General features: G+C 36.4%; 1 protein-coding gene across 1 annotated transcript; it reads left to right on the forward strand.

Annotated features, from left to right (window-relative positions):
• Nucleotides 1-1,755: 1,755 nt before the first annotated feature.
• On the forward strand, nucleotides 1,756-18,705 carry sybl1 (synaptobrevin-like 1). The gene is made up of 8 exons (XM_073820652.1): nucleotides 1,756-1,943; nucleotides 9,242-9,412; nucleotides 9,494-9,551; nucleotides 9,625-9,762; nucleotides 12,950-13,040; nucleotides 13,112-13,179; nucleotides 13,257-13,349; nucleotides 16,978-18,705. The coding sequence occupies exons 2-8, from the start codon at nucleotides 9,267-9,269 to the stop codon at nucleotides 17,044-17,046; spliced, it is 663 nt and encodes a 220-aa protein (XP_073676753.1). The 5' UTR covers nucleotides 1,756-1,943; nucleotides 9,242-9,266; the 3' UTR covers nucleotides 17,047-18,705.
• The last annotated feature ends 803 nt before the right edge of the window (nucleotides 18,706-19,508 follow it).

Below are 19,508 nucleotides of genomic sequence, written 5' to 3' on the forward strand. Positions count from 1 at the left end.
ATCACAGATCAATAGAGCTGGGTTGATTAGAGAAACTGCTTTAGGAAAACAAGAATGGTGGGCAAGGAATATGTAGGAGGAATATGTCAGTCATTTATATGTGCCAAACATCCTGCTGCCAGCTGGTGGCGCTATGCCTATAACTGATTACTGGCATGTAGATGTGTTCAGGCCAGCACTATTATCAAACATATGAAGTTTGGTGCAGATTGACCTTGGTATGTTTGAGTTAGTGAAAGATATGATATATCCTGCTGCCAACAGGTGGCGCTATGATAATATCTGAATATTGGCCTTTAGGTCCACAAAACTAGATTTCTGAGTGTATATAAGTGGCAGATGATTTTAGAAAGAGAAATTAAAGAGAATTAATAAATGATGAATAATGTGTTGCTATTGTGTGAATAATATGTAATGTAATCCATAAAAAAGTAATTGTAGTCTGATTGTGGGTATTTTAAAATGTAACTTACTCTAATTACAAGTACTTCATTTTTGGAATGTAATTCAGATTACATGCAATCAGTTACTACCCAGCTCTGTAAATACATCAACCAAAAATGCCTGAATAAAGAATAAAATTTGTCCTGACCTTAAGCTAATTCAGATGCGGACATAACCTAAAGAAAGCTGAAATATTGATGAACTAAAACAGATTTGGAGGGATGGTCCAAAATGAGTCAAATGTCTTATAAGCAGCGACAGAAAATATTTAGTGGACTTTTTGCTGCTAAAGGAGCATCTACAAGTCACTAAATTCACTGCAAAAAATGCTTTTCTAGCTTAGATATTTTCTTGTTTCTAGCCAAATATAAAAAAATTCATAAATCAAGAAGGATTTTCTAGACAAGTAAATAAAAAGTCAAAATTAAGTGCAAATAATCTAGATTTTTTTTCTCACCCCATTGGCGGATTATTTTGCTTGTTTCAAGCAAAAATGCACTTAATTTCTGATTTTTTCTGAAAACAAGACAATAATTTTTACTTGTCTAAAAAATCCTTCTTGATTTATGATTATGATTTTTTGATATTTTGGCAGGAAACAAGACTAGAAAAGCATTTTTTGCAGTGTTCGCCATGCTGCACTGTCATATCATTGGTGTGCAGTCTGATTGTGTTTGTCTATAACTGTAAATTCAATTAAGACCACATTAAATTACTAATCTATGCAGAAATGCAGATATTTTCAAGGGGTTTAAAAACTTATTCCTGCCACGTTATATATTACAGTGTAATACCATTGGCATTTAGGTGTGTATAATTTAGAAATATATAATACCTGTAAAATATTTAAAACTGTAAAATATTTGTCCTTTTGTCAGAATTCTGATGTTAAATATTTGCTTAATAATATTGCAATTTTGGCCAGTTACTTTATTCATAAATGCAGATTCTTTAATAATCCCCACTTTCTTACATTTTCAGAAAGATTTGATGATCTTTTTCAAATCTTTATAACTCATGCGTCATAAAAAGCCATTAAACTGTGTTTGTAATTATTCTTTTGTATGATTACACAATAAAGTTATTATGATTTTTTTGTAATATGTTTTGTAAGATTAGCATCGTGTAGTTATAGTAACCTTATGAAACACTTACTGTGTTTAGAGTCATATTTTAATTATTTGTTCATTCATTCAACAGCTTAAACATGGGCCTAAAACAAATTCCTAAAGAACTACATCTCCCAAGAAACCTTCCCCAAGCGCGCGCGTGTGACGCAAAGCGGAAATCCTCTCGTGGTCGCGCGTTTGTAACGTAACGCGGAACACGGTGACGTTTGTTGATTTTTCGGTTTACACAGACCGGTGTTATTTTTAACTGTAGTATTTATTCATGATTTCAACCATGTTTGTCAGGCAATAAAAGTGCTGTTTATGCCACTGCGCTTCAAACACGTCAAAGAGCGGAGCACCAGCGGCTGTTCATCTTCAGGATCTGAGGTAAACAAAGCAGATAATGATGAAAGATTGATTAATCACCTCAGCAAATGTAGATCATCTGATCTGTTCATCACGCTAACCTCATCCAGAGCTGTGTTATGATGGTTTTAATTTCCTCAGCTCGATGACTGACGGCTGCTGTCAGTGTTAGTTGTGTTATTAACTTCAGCAAAGGACAATAAACACATATAACATCTGAAATATACTCATTAGCAGTGTCAGATGAGGGAATATAATCAGTCATTTCAACTAAAAGCTCATAAACATTCACTCCTGCTGTCTGTAATGCTGGAGTATGATTCATGCCACAGTCAATGGAATAACTCTAATATATTACATTAGTACACGCTATTAACTACAAAACACATCCATAGTGAACCATGAGAACTGCCATAAAGTGGTATTATCATTTATTAGAAACATATTCAAGTCATGTTGTCCAACCAGTGTGCAAAAGACCAAACAATACAGGAAATGAAATCCTAGTCCCGAGTGATGTGGTCACAAGTGGACAGCCGTTGTGTCTCTGTCAGAACAGATATTGGCCAACAGAGTCCATGCTGTGTGACTTTATCCAATGATCAGATCAGATATGTCCAGCACTGCAGGAGCATTCGGGAGCATTGCTGAAGTCTGTACATTTCACACTGACAGCTTTAGAAACTCAAAAAGGAAATGATGGCAATTTCCTTCTTTTGGGTTTGTGATGCTGTCAGAGTGAAATGCACATTATTGTTGACGGCTGTAATCCGTGACCACATTCTCATGTAATTCTTTAGTTTTTGTAATATTATATTTTCAGAATAAAAAACAAAAGTCAGTGACCAGAAGTCACACTCATTTTTTTGTACATGGGTCATAGGAATATTGTGAGAGATGACCTTGATGTAATTTTCATGTAATATGTCCCACAATGTCTGTACAATCTCAGCTTCATGTATGATTTTTGGGCCATTCCGTGTCAAATCAATCTAATTTCAAAACCCAGACTCATTTTTGATTTTTGATTTTGCTATTATTTTTTCTGAGGAATGATAAATACAGTGTCTTGCAAAAGTATTCATTTGTTCACATTATGTTTTGTAGCAGCATTATGTTAAACTGCTTTAAATTAGTTTTTCCCCACATCAATACACCATAATAATGACAAAGCACAAACCAGATTTGCACATTTGACAAATGTATTAAAAATAAAACACTGAAATAAGTAGATTGCATAAGTATTCATACCCTTAACTCAGTCCATAGTTGAAGCCCCTTTACAGCCTCAAGTCTTTTTGGGTCTGATGTGAGCATCTTTGCACATCTGCATTTGGCAATTATCTGCCATTCTTTGCCTCACCTTTTCACCTCTCCATCTCTGTCAGCTTGGATGGGGGCTGGCAGACATTTTCTAGAGTCCTAGTTGTTCCAATCGTCTTCCATTATGGAGAATGCTTCTGTCAACCTTCAATGCAGCAGATTTGTTTCTGAACTCTTCTCTAGATCATCGCCTTAACGCAAGTCTGTCACTGAGCTCTACAGGCAGTTATCTTGAATGTGAAAAAATGAAGGGATATGAATACTTTTGCAAGGCACTGTATGTATAGTGATGAACACCAAAATATTAAATGTCACTGATGAATATTTACTGAGTGATCCACTGTTTTGTAGAGGGGGGTTAAAATGGCAATTTTCACCTGAGATTCAGAGTCGAGTTACAGGGGGGTAAAAATGACTTCAGAAAGATGGTAGCTCTGGAAGAGATTGGTAGCTCTGTTAGTAAAATCTGTTGAGTTTAGCAATCTTTGTTGCATTATGTGCCAATGGTGACCATTCAAAAATAGGGAAACAGCACCTTCACTGCAGAAATAATGCTTTTCGTTCTTAGATTTTTTTTGTGTTGTTTCCAGCCAAAATATCTAAAACATCTAAAATCAAGAAGGATTTTCTTGACGAATAAAAATAATTTTCTACTTTTCAGAAAGTTTTTGCTTAGAACAAGCAATGAGGTAAACAAAAAAATCAAGAAAACAGAAAACAAGATTATTTTTCTTACCCCTATTGGCAGATTATTTTGCTTGTTTCAAGCAAAAACGCACTTAATATCGACTTGTTTTTTCTGAAAACAAGAAAATAATTTTTACTTGTTTAGAAAATCCTTCTTGGAAACAAGTTTTAGGTGTTTTAGTTTTTTCTCCAAAGTTTGCATGCCTGTAACTCAAAAAGCATTAATACCCTTTTCGATATTGGCTCTTAACAAACCTTCCTTTTGGCATCTTTATGTTTAGACATAAATTGGATTGGATATTGGAATTTCAATATGGCTCCAGGAGTAAATCATTTAATTGTACACATTATCAGTGGTCAAAAACCAAACGTGGGTCAGTTGGAAAAAAAAATACTTCTTTTACTTTAAAGAGAAATGTCTAAAGAACAAATAATGTTAAAACTAGAGATGTATCTCTTTTGCTTCTGTCAAAACAACTGAGTTGAACATACCTGTCTGAATGCCTTTAAATATCATTTTTCCTAAATGTGCATGCCTATAACACGTACAGTCCCAAAGATATGAGGATCTCAATGAGGCTCCATATCCAGATTGTTAAGTGTTCCATTTAATTGGTCGAAAACCAAATGTTGGTCACTTTGTGTACGGCTGATACTTATTTTATTTGAAGAACAGTGTCCAAAGAAATAATGTTGAAATTAGAATTGCGTCTTGTTTTGCCTCTATCAAAACACATGTTTGACTCTTCCAAATACTCTTTTCCAAAATTTGTGTTACTGTAGCTCAAGAAGTATTACAATCTTAATATGTTTTTATTAGAGCCCGACCGATAACGGATTTTGAAGGCCGATACCGATACAAATATTTGTTGTTTTAAAATCCGATATTCCGATATATTTGCCGATATACATATTTCAGATTTCTTTTATTGTCACAACAGAACAGAGGAACATCAAAATATATTAAAGTTCTGATAAATAAAATGTAACGTAAAGTCCTTTGAACAACACAACAACAACAACAACCAAATCAAAGTTACCAGTTTTAAAAGACTTGGTAAGCTTCATAAATTAACTTTGAATAGGACTGGAGACAAATTCTGGTAAGTTCTGATTAATAACAACAGCAAAATATAAATTGCTAACAGTGTATGAGCTATTGTACTGAATCAGTCAATCCTCAATAGCTCCAATCCAGCAAAGGCAGGTTTTAGTACAAGAATAGTTATTTGTAGTTATTTATGAGTATTCACTAAAATATTATAGTCACAATGGAACAGAGGAACATCAAAATATATTAAAGTTCTGATAAATAAAATATATAAAAATAAGCTACCTTATAATTACAATGTCAGCTTGCTTATCCATTTACCTGCACTTTTTAAATTCTGTCCACCAAGCTACATCAAACCATTTTCAATCATCAGTTGCTGCCTGCCTTCTAAAACCTACTATTTAGCGATCTAAATCCATTACGAAATCATGAATAGTTTGTGAATCAACAGAGGACTTATGCGTGCCTAATGTACGAGTCCGATTTACAAGAATGAACACATTAGGCACGCGCGAGTTCGTTACTATTACTCTGATCATCTTTGCCTTAACATTAAAGGGAGGGTTTGTTTCATGCAGCCAACAGATGAAGTAGATACCTGTCTTCCCGCGGGGGTATAAGTTACTTTTATGTGGGCTTTTGCGGGACGAAATAACATATAATTCCTCTTGGAGCGGGCGGACTCGGGACTAAAACATACCTTGCAGATCTCTAAGATGAAGTTTGCGTGCAGCGGTAGCTTTGTCCTCTGTTTTTACAAAGCGTAGCCACACTTTTGAGCACTTTAAGCGATCCATCTTGTACTAGACTGATGTTTACATTACCACACAAGGTCCTGGCAGATCACTAGATGAAAAAATGCACCCAGGAATCGATAAGAGGTAAGAGATAACTGTCTCTCTCTGCCCGACTCTGGCTGGATCAGCAGGCTGCAGGATGTGTGGCGCGTTATACACGAGTGTTGCCAACAGGGACGGTGTAGAGTGCCCTCTGGTGGACAAACTATACAACGCCAACACTCATGACATGGTTAAAGGGTGTTTCGTCCATTTTTATTTTATTTTTGAAATATTCATTTATCGGCCATTATAAATGCCGATACCGAATAGTTTGGAAAATGCCTAATATCGGCCGATAATATCGGCCCGCCGATATATTGGTCGGGCTCTAGTTTTTATATTCTGGTTCTTAAACTTTTCTTTCGTAATCTTCATTTTTAAGGCCCTGTATGGTTTAATCCCAGAGATATCGAGATGTCAGTGCTGCTCCATATTTAGTATTTTACTATTTCCAGTGGTCGAAAACCTCTTTACAATGCAAATATGTGAATAATATCAGTAACCCAGAGATTAGGATTGTACAGTGTGACACGTTATGAAGGACCAGGATTAATTGTTAACTCTGGGTAAAGTATGAACAGTGTGAAATGTAAAATAAGATTACCCAGGATTCCATTTTCCTAGAGTTCAGAATTTCCCAGTGTTAATCATTTCAAGTGTGAGAGACAAATGTTTGAGGTGCTATCAGTGATTCTGCCAAATATGCCCTTAGATGAGGCCAATCTTGGTTCACTTCCCCATGAGATGTGGGATTCATTTCAAACATGTTACAATACTGCATGTTTAAACTCATGGTAGCTTCAGAAGCTGATAAACTGAACAGAATCCACTCTTACAAATATACCTGAAACTGATTCAAATATAGAATCTAATGAATAGACTACAGAGAGCAAGCTAATGTGCCTCAACTTGACCATTTCAGTGCACTTTTAGCTCTCAGACAACTATGTTCTATGCAATTGTTTTGATTGAGGAAAACAAGATACAATTCTAACTTCAACATTATTTGTTCTTCAGACATTCCTCTTTAAAAGAAAAGTAGTATCATAGTTTTTTTCAAACAGACCCACATTTGGTTTTTGATCCTGAAAATGGGCTCGACATTAACGCTTGTCCGCTTGTCCGGGACAAGTGGATTTTGTGAATGGGCAAGTGAAGGAGAATTTTTAACCTGATTAAAACATCAATAACAAACAATAACTAGCGTAGCACCGAAACTTTGGTGAGAATGATTCTGAGTGTATTACTTACAGTGTAAACGGTGACTGAAAACAGACAGTATCAAGTATCAAGCTCATGCAGCCTATCTGAATCACGGAAATTTCAAAACCAATAGGGGCAACAGCATACACAAAGAAACAAACATACTGCGGTAGAAAATCGATTTTATACAACAGTAGTTCAATAAACTAGTAGTAACTGACTTACATTTTAGACCGTTTCTGTTAATGAAAATAGTTCTTAGCAAAGACAGAGCAGAACAGTCACAAATCTGACAAACACACAGCGGTGTTTCAATACTGATTGATTTAGCATTTAATTTAATGAATCGGTTGAGTCAGTGAACGAACTGGTTGAATCCGTGACTCACTCATTAAGACTTACTGCCACCTATTGGTGATTCGGTTAAAAGTATTGCATTTTTCAACATTTTACATTTATATGTTAAAAAAAAGTACAACATTAATCTTATAACATTATTTATGTATTTGCAATTTTACTGTGTAAATGCATTTTTTGGAACCTCTTATCTTCATTAAACGGTCTAAGTAAATACATTTAAATAGCATTTTCAATGCACTCTGGGTTTTTCCTGTGCAGTGGAAAGATGGAGTTTGATGATATTGATTTAATCTGAATGGTAATCATACAGAGTCTAGTTATTCTAATTGAATGTACTGATAAAATTTCAGAATTTAATGTAAATGATGACACATTTAGTAAGGTTAGGAAAATTAAAGTTAAAAAAAAAAAAAAAAAAAGTTAAAAAGTGTCCTAGAAATCAATTTAAGGCAAATATCACAAATATTCTGATTAAAGTAAGACCTTATAGAGCAGTGATGAGACTATTGCTTTAGAATAGATTAATTTACGGCAAAAAAATGCTTTTTTTTTGTTGCCCCGGACAAGTAATTATTTCCTCGGACAAGTGAATGTCTGATTAACTTGTCCGAAGGACATGCACATGTCAAAGCTTAATGTCAAGCCCTGTGTACAATTTAACGATTTACTCCTAGAGCCATAATGAGATTCCAACATCTCTGGAACCCAATCTCATAGTGCCTTGAAGGATTATTCCACCCCAAAATGAAAGTTTTGTCATTAAAATTTAACCCATAAAAGCTTCATCTTTCTTCGGAACACAATTTAAGATATTTTGGATCAAAACCAGTATTCCCAGGTAAATACTACTGTAAAGACCCAAAAAAGTATGAAAACCATCATCAAAATAGATCTGCCATCAGTGGTTCAATCTGAATTTTATGACGCGATAAGAATACTTTTCATATGCAAAGAAAATAAAAAGAATGTCTTTGTTCAACAATTCGTCTCATCAGGATCACTGTAGCACAGTTTTGGAGTACATCTGCTGGATGCAAACTGCGTCACGCAGATACGCTGTTTTCATTCAAATCAAAGCCTAGATAACGTAGAAGACATATAGGCGTGGTGTGGCTGACAGAGAACAGCGTACGCAGATATACTCTGAAATTGTGCTACGATAATGCTGATGAGACAAAGTTTTTTTTTTGCTACAAAAAATATTATTGTTGCTTCATAATTTCATTCAGATTGAATCACTGATGACAGATGGACTATTTTAATGATGCTTTTCATACTTTTTTGGGTCTTGACAGTGATATTTACCTGGCAGTCAGTGGGACAGTGACAAGTCTCCCGGTTTTCATCCAAAATATCTTAAATTGTGTTCGAACACAAGCAAAGCTTTTATGGGTTTGGAATAACATGGCAGTGATTACAGGCATGCAAACTCTGGAGAAAACTTGTAAAGTGCTGTTTTCCTATTTTTGAATGGTCACCATTGGCACATAGTTCAACAAACATGGCTAAAGTCAACAGATTTTACTAATAGAGCTACCAATCTCTGTGTAAAAATAACATAATGATGCTGTCATTTTTACCCCTCTGTAACTTGACTCTGAATCTCAGGTGAAAATTGCCATTTTTACCCCCCTCTACAACATAGTGGATCAGTCTGTAAATATTAATGTATGAAATGTAACATTTTTGGCTTTCATTACTATATCTGTCTTTCTTTCCTCAGAGTAAATATGAGCAAAATCAACAGTTTGATCCGGGGGTCTCTGGTTGTTTTAACACAGTATGGCCCTATAGTCCTGCATGTACTGATGGTGCAGTGAGTGTTTGATGGTGTGTGTTTGTCTGTGAATCAGTGTGGGATCAGCTGTATTTGCGGTCATGGCTATCCTGTTTGCGGTGGTGGCTCGGGGGTCGACCGTTCTGGCTAAACACGCGTGCTTCTCTGGCAACTTTCTGGAGGTGACGGAGCAGATCCTGGCCAAAATCCCATCGGAAAACAACAAACTCACGTATTCTCACGGCAGGTACTGAGATGGTGCTGTTCGTCTGTGATTGTGTAGTGAGGTGGATCTGCTCTGATGTGGAGCGTTTGTGTTGTGTTTCAGCTATCTCTTCCACTACATCTGTCACGAGAGGATCGTCTACCTGTGCATCACCGATGACGTGAGTATCTGTCCCGTCCGCTGTGTTTGTGTCCGGCTGCGGTCACGTTCTGAGATGTCCGTCGCTCTTGCAGGAGTTTGAGCGCTCGCGGGCCTTCGGCTTCCTCAATGAGGTGAAGAAGCGCTTTCAGACCACCTACGGCTCGCGAGCTCAGACCGCGCTGCCCTACGCCATGAACAGTGAGTTCTCCAGCACGCTGGCTGCACAGATGGTACGTGCATCTGACTCAAAACTTCACAAAACACACTATATATAGTACATACACTACCGTACAAAAGTTTGGGGTCAGTAAGACTTGTAATAGTCTTTAAAGAAGTCTCTTCTGCTCATCAAGGCTGCATTCATTTGATTAAAAATACAGAAAAAAACAGTAATATTGCAAAATGTTTTTACAATATAAAATAATGTTTTTTATTTTAACATACTTTAAAATAGAATTTATTCCTGTGATGAAAAGCTGAATTTTTATCAGATGTTACTGCAGTCTTCAGTGTCACGTGATCCTTCAGAAATCATTCTAATATGTGACCCTGGACCACAAAACCAGTCATAAGGTTAAATTTTACAAAACTGAGTTGTATACATCATATGAAAGCTCAATAAATAAGCTTTCTATTGATATATGGTTTGTAAGGATAGGACAATATTTGGCCGAGATACATCTATTTGAAAATCTGGAATCTGAGGGTGCAAACAAATCAAAATACTGAGAAAATCACTTTTAAACTTCTTCAAATTAAGTTCTTAACAATGCATATTACTAATCAAAAATTGCATTTTGATATATTTCTAGTAGGAATTTTACAAAAAATCTTCATGGAACATGATCTTTACTTAATTTCCTAATGATTTTTTGGCATAAAAGAAAAATCAATAATTTTGACCCATACAATGTATTTTTGCCTATTGCTACAAATATACCCCAGCGACTTAAGACTGGTTTTGTGCTCCAGGGTCACATATACTGATTTATTATTAGAATGATCAATGTTGGATAATATCAACAGTTGTGCTGCCAAATAGTTTTTTGGAACCTGTGATTTTTTTTTCTCAGGATTCTTTCATGAATAACAAGTTTAAATAGTACAGTGTTTATTTAAAATAAAAAAAAATATATAACAATGTAAATCATTTATTATTAACTTTTAATAAACGTTTAATTATTAACTTAATACATCCTTGGTGAATAAAAGTATTAATTTCTTAAAAAAACAAAACAAAAAAAAAAACGTTAGTGCATAAACATCTGATCAAACCTCTTTGACTATAATGATTGGCCACAAATCTACAATATTTCCATTTTCTTCAAGAAAATGTACTGCTGAATGTACTTACAGAGAAACAGAAACAGGAGCATTAGCTGTGACTGCAGTGCCAAATGCACACTTAAACTGCGGTCTGTTTTGTTTTCTAGGACCATTACACCTAATGTCATTTCTTAGGATAAAGAATGAATTTGCACCTTTGTAATAATGATATAAAGTACACCGCTTCTATCAACCAGCTTACTCTGAAATGTTGCTCATGATTTTCTGTGCTTTAAAAATGTTCAAATTTGCAGATTTGCCAAATGTACACTGCTGTTCTAGTGGAATCAGTAAGAAGTTTCTTATGCTCATCAAGACGACGTTTATTTGATCAAAAATACTGAAAAAATATTGTATTGTGAAATATTATTGCAATTTATAATAACAGTTTTCAGATTTATTATACTATTCAGTGTCACATGATCTTTTAGAAATCATTCTAATATGCTGATTTATTATCAAAGTAGGAACAAGTTTAAAAGTTTGGGGTCAGTATTTTTTTTTCTTTTTTGAAAGAAATTTTAAATATTACTATTCAATATTTTATTCAGGAAATGACTACCAGTCACAAGTTTTTGAACAGTAAGATTTCTAATGTTTTTTTGTTTAAGAAGTCTCTTCTGCTCACCAAGCCTGCATTTATTTGATCCAAAGTACAGCAAAAACAGTAAAATTGTGAAATATTTTTCAATATTGAAACAGTGGAGTACATTTTTTCAGGATCCTTTGATGAATAGAAACATCAGCATTCATCTTAAATAAAAAGCTTTTGTATCTATTTCAGATTAATGTTGTTCGTCTGAACTTTCTGCTCATCAAGGAAAGCTAAAATAAATTGTACCCAGCTGTATTCAACATCATAATAGTAATAAATGTTTTTTTGAGCAGCAAATCAAATTATTAGAATGATGCTTTGAAATCACAGGAATAAATCACATTTTAAAATATATTCAAATAGAAAACAGTTATTTTAACTAGTAACAATATTTCACAATTTTTCTGTTTTTGCTGTACTTTGGATCAAATAAATGCAGGCTTGGTGAGCAGAAGAGACTTCATTAAAAACATTTAAAAAATCTTACTATTTGACTGGTAGTGTATATTGTTGGAAAAAAATCTATTTTGAATAAATGCTGTTCTTTTGAACTTTTTATCAGAGAATCCTGAAAAAAAGTATATCCAAAAAATAACAGTTATCTAACAAATAAATTTATAATAAATAAATATTAGTATTTTTTCTAAAGGATCTTGTGAAACTGAAGACTGAAGTAATGGCTGATGAAAATTCAGCTTTGATCACAGGAATAAATTATATTTTGAAGTATATTAAAATAGAAAACAGTTATTTTAAATTGTAATTGTATTTCACAATATTACTGCTTTTACTGTATTTTTGATCGAATAAATGCAGCCTTGACGAGCAGAAGAGTCTTTAAAAAAAAACTAAAAACATACTGATCCCAAGTTTTTAAATGGCAATCAATTGAAATCAATTGAATTCAGAAAATGTAACCAACCTAACAATTTATTAAAACTTGAACAGGAATAAAGCCATTTGAAATCCATTTTATGTTTTATCCCTAAGTTTAAATAAATTCATAAAACTTAAACAAAGATGTTTGAATTTCTGTGTTTGTTTGATATTTTTTTTTTTAATTAAATGAATCGGTGGAAACTCACTCTGGAGATCAGATTCAAATAGTCATCAAATAGAAATCTTAGGACCCTGGTCCTTCTGCAAAAGTCGCTAAATTTGCTGAGAATTCCAGAAACATTGCTGATCGCTAAAATAATAATGTTGGTCATGTGGTTTCAGGATTAAGAGGCCTGTGATGCTGTTGAGCTCCAGCTTAGACCTTATTGAATGCTTTCATATGACTATGTTAATCTTTGACTCTTCAAATAGAGAAAAATGTAGCATATGAAGCAGACACTTCTTAAGAATCCATTGTCCAATGTCACAGTGAAATATTGTCTTTTCATGGTAGACAGGTCATGTCTTGACAGGTGGCTGATGAACTGATGCAGCAGTGTGTTAGAGTTGAGCTGCACCACTGTATTGACATGCATGTGCTTTGCTGTTATTGCTAGAAACATCACTCAGATCCCAAAGGCTCAGACAGACTGACAGAAACACAGATGCACGTAGACGACTTGAAAGGCATTATGGTCCGGAACATTGGTGAGACTCAGTCACTTTATTCAGTTTTATAAATGGTAACTTTTGAGTGAAGCTGTGCTGTGTTCCTCTAGATCTCGTTGCGCAGAGAGGAGAGAGACTCGAGCTGCTCATCGATAAAACAGAGAACCTGATGGATTCTGTGAGTGTTGGTTCTGTTTCCTGTTTGTTTGACACTTTATGCTTTGTATGGTGATGATTAATCTCTTATATGTGCAGTCCGTCACCTTTAAAACAACGAGCCGTAACCTGGCCCACGCCATGTGTATGAAGAACCTGAAGTTAACCATCATTGTTGTAATAATCGTGCTGGTAAGTTCTGGAGCTCACAGTTGGTAAACGTCACACTGAACTAACAGACAGGATCTGAAATTGTGTAAAAGACTGATTTCCCCCATTTCAACCCAACAGCAGTTGTTGCAAAATAGATCCAAAATGTTTCATGTCAAGTCACTTTTAGTTATACGGAACTTTATACGATACAGATTGTTTCAAAGCAGCTTCATAGTGATAAACAGGACAATAATGATTCAGTAATACAAACAGAATTCAGTTCTGCTGTAGAGCATTGCAAAAAGACTGTCAGATGCTGTAAAACTAATAATAAAATAAAGTATCAAGTTAAAAATGATCAAGTCATGTTCTCCACACTGTTTAAATGAACCCAAGAATGAAAATGTAATAGTACTTACATAAACACTTTTAACTCCATCTTCTGCCATAGGTTATCCCAGACAGTCCTGCCGCAAAAACATGCCAGCGGTTGAGTTTTAATGTTGCTCTGTCATGCTAATGAAACTACGCAAGTAGAGTTACAGCTGCATTTGAATAGACAGATACCTCTAAGTAAGCTATTCATATATTACTGTCCATAAAACAGATTGCAACACCACATAAAACACATTATTTACACAGAGAAATGCCCAGATATAATTAAAAGCAAATAGTCTGTCTTGTTGGCTATAATTTCACCCACCATTGTTTGGTTGAGTCAGACAAAATCACCAAAGAAACCCAAGCCAGTAACTGGGACAGTGGTGTGGAGAATGAGGACAGTGTATTTAGCTTTTGGCCCAACCGACATGAGTTTGAATAAACTTTTTCCATTCCCATTCTTTCGCCTGTTTTGCACTGTGTGTACAGCACTGATCAACAAACCATAGAAACCAGAGGATTTTCTGAGCAGTTTATAACCAACAATAGGCAATCTCACAGCTGCAAAAAACATCTCTTGAGACCTTGATGTTCTTGTTTCCATTGTATGTAACGTTGTCAAGAAGTGTAACGGTGTGTTCACACGGGGCAAAGCGTCAACGCTTAACGGAAGGCGTGGCTGACGTTTATGGTCATAGCAGCGTCAGCCAATGAAATGCTGCTCTTGAACAGGATGAACGTGATTGGCTGCCTCCTGGCCACTGTATTTGCATAGAGCGATCTGATTGGCTGACGCGGCGCTTCACTGGCGTTGCTCGCGGCAGAAGTTGAAAATTTCTCAACTTCTGCCGCGAGCAACGCGAGTGAAGCGCCGCCGACGGATCCACAATTCCTTTCGGCAAAGCTTGACGTCACCCATTCAAAGTCAATGGGAAGCGTTGACGCTTGCGCCCCGTGTGAACACACCGTAAGGGCCATGGTACTGAAGTGAGCCACGGTGGCAAGAGAAAAACATAAACTGGTGACAAGACATACATAAGCCTAAAAATCCTTCTGAAACAATGTTCTGAGACATTGTTGATAAATCACTCAATCTCTATATACAGTGAGGGAAGAAATTATATGATCCCCTTCTATTTTTGTACGTTTGCCCACTGATAAAGAAATGATCAGTCTATAATTTTATTGGTAGGTTTATTTGAACAGTGAGAGACAGAATAACAACAAAAACCCAAATAACAAATTTAAAAAAGTTATAAATTGATTTCGATTTTAATGAATGAATTATTTGACCCCTTTGCAAAACATGACTTAGTACTTGGTGGCAAAACCCTTGTTGGAAATCACAGAGGTCAGATGTTTCTTGTAGTTGTCCAGCAGGTTTGCACACATCTCAGGAGGGATTTTGTCCCACTACTTTTTGCAGATCCTCTCCAAGTCATTAAGGTTTGGAGGCTGATGTTTGGCAACTCGAACCTTCAGCTCCCTCCACAGATTTTGGGATTAATGTCTGGAGACTGGCTAGACCACTCCAGGACCTTCGTGTGTTTCTTCTTGAGACACTCCTTTGTTGCCTTGGCCGTGTGTTTTGGGTCATTGTTATACTGGAAAACCCATCCACCACCCATTTTTAATGCTCTGGTTGAGGGAAGGAGGTTCTCACCCAAGATTTGACAGTACATGTCCCCGTCCATCGTCCCTTTGATGCGGTGCAGTTGTCCTGTCCCCTTAGCAGAAAAACACCCCCAAAGCATAATGCTTCCAGCTCCATGTTTGACGGTGGGGATGGTGTTCTTGGGGTCATAGGCAGCATTCCTCCTCCTCCAAACACGGCGAGTTGAGTTGATGCCAAAGAACTCAATTTTGGTCTCATCTGACCACAACACTTTCACCCAGTTCTCCTCTGAATCATTCAGATGTACATTGACAAACTTCAGACGGCTGTACATGTGCTTTCTTGAGCAGGATTTCAGTCCTTCACGGCGTAGTGTGTAACAGTTTTCTTGGTGACTATGGTCCCAGCTGCCTTGAGATCATTGATGAGATCCTCCTGTGTAGTTCTGGGCTGATTCCTCAGTGTTCTCATGATCACTGAAACTCCACGAGGTGAGATCTCTCATAGAGCCCCAGACTGAGGGAGATTGACAGTTATTTTGTGTTTCTTCCATTTGCCAATAGTCTGTTGTCTCCTTCTCACCAAGCTGCTTGGCAATGGTCTTGTAGCCCAGTCCAGTCTTGTGTAGGTCTACAATCTTGTCCCTGACATCCTCGGACAGCTCTTTGGTCTTGGCCATGCTGGAGAGTCTGGAATCTGATTGATTGATTGCTTCTGTGGACAGGTTTCAAACTGCACTTCATCTGTAGTGTCTGGGTTGGAGTTCTTCACCTTTTCAACACCAGCCTCTCAAAAGTATTTAATTGTAATAGTAGTTAGTGGCACTGATCTATAGTCAGTAATAGAGGTTTTTGTTCAGCACAAGGTTAAAGTTAGTGATGAAAGCAGAAAGGTACTAGTTCCGTTTCTTTTTTTTCTTTTTTTTTAATGAGGTGTTAAAAATATCCATAAAGACGGCAATCAGCGAGTTCTGGATTTCCATCCGGTTCAGCAGATTTGTGAATGTTGACTCACAAGTTAAAAGTGTTTTTTGACCTTTGTTGGGGCAGGAAGCATGTTGATAATATTCAGGGTAAATAACGAAATTTACCCTGGTCTTTAGCTGGTCATGTGTTGGTCAAGGACCATCATAAACCAGCGAATGACCAGCTTAAACCAGCTTCAAAACCTACCTAACCAACATATGCTTTTTTTTTTTTTTTTTTTTTTCAACAGGGTAACCAAGCCAGTTTCATGAATAAAGTCTTTAGGCCAATTCACACCACACAGACAGACTCTGTGAAGCTGCTTTGACACAATCTGTATTGTATGAAGTATATATAAAACAAAGGTGACTTGACTTGATTTATGATGTTATTTTTGATCCACAGCCTTACTTTACAGCACTTTTTTCCACAAGTGATTGATTTAAAAGGAGCATTGCTGGTCTTGGAGATGGTGATATTGCAGTGTGGTTTTTATGTGTGTCATGTACAAATTGGTTTTCCCTGGTCCTTCCTGATGTTGCATTTAAGTATCGTAATGAATGCTGTTAAATGTCCTCAGAAGTGCGCACTGGCTTTTAGTGAGTATCTGTCATGCCGCTGTTTGATTGTTGATGTGCGTGTTCAACTTTAGCCAGTCATTGCTGGTAAATAACATGCTCTTCTGGGTTTTGTCTGATCATCTCAGGTGGTGCTGTATTTTATCGTGACGGCCGCGTGTGGAGGATTTAGCTGGCCCAACTGTCGGAAACAGTAGAAAAGCCCTGATGCTCCCTTAGTATGTGAGAGCACTAGTTCTGCCCAGCTCACCTCGTCCTCATTTGACTAAAGACTCACAAACACAGGACAGCACTGAACTCCTGCTGTGTTTCCTGTATTCCCCCAAACAATACATCATCGCCTTTCCATGTTGATCTTAATCGTATATTTTTGATTGATTTTTTTGGGGTTCTTTTCACAATGTTGTGATGCAGTTCAACTAAATGAAGAATTTAAAGGAGTAGTTCACCAAAAAATTACAATTCTGTCATCGTTTTTCTGTAAAACACGAGATGGTTATTCATGCTGCTCATTTCCATTCCATGAAAGTAAAAGTATTCTGTTTAGTTTAAAAAAGTGCCATACAAGTATCATAAAAGTTGTCCGTATCATGCACTGAATGCAGTGTTTCTGAAGTCGTATAACAGCTTTATGTGAGGAACAAATTGACTTCATCTTCCCATTCATTAGAGCTTAATTCTCATTTGCTGGTGCATTTTGCAGACGCTTCACATCACAGTCTGTCACATTACATGCCCAACATATCAAAAGGTGCAAGATATATTTATTATTATTTAAGTGCGAATTATATTTGATGACTTGAATAGTAAATCACAGTTGGGTTTGTTCCTCACACAAAGATCCTGTTTGGTTTAGTATATTATGTGTGTGTGTGCTATGGTCTGCCTTTATGATACACCAGTTTTATGATCTGCGTCCTATTTTATTGCATGGAAAAAGCAGTGTAAATCATCTGTTGTGTGTGTTTCATGGTAGGAGGTAAAGCAGGACTGGAACAACATGAGGCTGAATACATGACGTTTCTTGTTTTGGGTGAACTATTCAAGCCAGCGGTTATTAATTCTCTTCATGTCTTAAAGTAGAAGAACTGATGAAATAGAAATGAATGAGTTTTAAGAGTAATGACCTAGCACTTGCTCTGTTTTAATTAGGTTTGCTTACAACATTCATGTTATGTATGTAATGTTCACATTTATCGTTATACAGGAGGGAACTCCGTAGTTCCTTGCTCTTACTAAACTTATTTTCTACAGAATTAGCTAATGGCAGTCACTAAGATGATTTGATTGATTGATTGATAATTCATCATTAAGTAACATATGACGTCATTTGTCTGCATTGCAGTAGTCATGTGATATTATTGAATTGAATTCAAAACCTACGTGAATCTTACAAAACTTGTCAATGTTTCAGATAAAAATAAAAAACAAATTACATTGTGCATAAAAAAATGAAGCTGATTTGAGGATCATTATTAGGCCTGTTATTTTGCATTATAACATATTCAGCACATTTTCCTAAAATTATCACTTGGGGAAAAAAAAGAATGTTGAATCTTCCAAATCTCACATGAAACGGCTGCACAGAGTAGTAAAGTAACTTGTATAGAAAACAGATTAGACAGCTACATTCAAGTATAGAGTGTGATGTGCAGGAGCGGTGAGGGTATGTACAGGCAGTGTGAATACATTTGATTTTACATATTGTATTTAAGATTAAAGTGCTGTGAAAAAGTTTGTACACACCATGAAAACGGTTTTGTGTTTTCCCCCCAACATATTGAGATGTTCAAATGACACTTGGAATGTACATTTTGTAATGATGTGTACAGCTTAAATAAACAAAAATGCTAATATCTTGTGTGGAAAAAGTTGGTTATGCTACAGTGATCTATAGTGCAGTTATTTTTCTGCAGCACAAATTTATGTTGTAAAGCTGAAGATGATCCCTTTCAGTGGTGTGCACAGACCTCCGGTGGGATAGGGCAGTGGTTTTCAATCCTGGTCCTGGGGACCCACTGCTCTGCACATTTTGTATGTCTCCCTTATCTGACACGCTCAGTTCAGCACACGGATCTCTCTCCTAACAAGATGACAATCTGAATCAGGTGTGTTAAATAAGGGAGACACACAAAATGTGCAGAGCAGTGGGTCCCCAGGACCAGGATTGAAAACCACTGGGATAGGGGACAAATCTAGAGACTGAGAAGGCATTCCAGGACTGAGTCATTAACCAAACTGTGGTTGATTTAGTAGTAGACATTGGATTATTGTCACCATAGTTCATTTTCACCACATTCCTCCTCAAAATGGCTTGGGACTTCTGTGAATTCATGATGCCCATTACACAGTCAACACTGCCAGCTCCTGCAGTAAAACACCCCCACATAATCACTGACCTTTTTTTTTTTTTGAATGAAGTTTTTCATTATGAAGGGAAAACAAAATCCAAACCCACATGTCCCTGTGTGAAAAAATGTTTGCCCCCTAAACTTAATAACTGGTTGGGCCACCCTTAGCAGCAACAACTGTAATCAAGCGTTTGCCATAACTTGCAATGAGTCTGTTACAGCACTGTGCAGGAATGTTGGCCCACTCATCTTGGCAGAATGGTTGTAATTCAGCCACATTGGAGGGCTTTCCAGCATGAACCACCTTT

This window comes from Garra rufa, chromosome 16 (genome assembly GCF_049309525.1).
Source record: "Garra rufa chromosome 16, GarRuf1.0, whole genome shotgun sequence".
Taxonomy (NCBI): domain Eukaryota; kingdom Metazoa; phylum Chordata; class Actinopteri; order Cypriniformes; family Cyprinidae; genus Garra; species Garra rufa.

What these genes read in the sequence shown, in the direction of transcription:
- sybl1 (XM_073820652.1), top strand. Translation starts at nt 9,267, where the DNA reads ATGGCTATCCTGTTTGCGGTGGTGGCTCGGGGGTCGACCGTTCTGGCT. An exon ending in ACCTGTGCATCACCGATGAC is followed by an intron (nt 9,552 to 9,624) that starts GTGAGTATCTGT and finishes TCGCTCTTGCAG; the next exon opens with GAGTTTGAGCGCTCGCGGGC. An exon ending in CAGAGAACCTGATGGATTCT is followed by an intron (nt 13,180 to 13,256) that starts GTGAGTGTTGGT and finishes TTATATGTGCAG; the next exon opens with TCCGTCACCTTTAAAACAAC.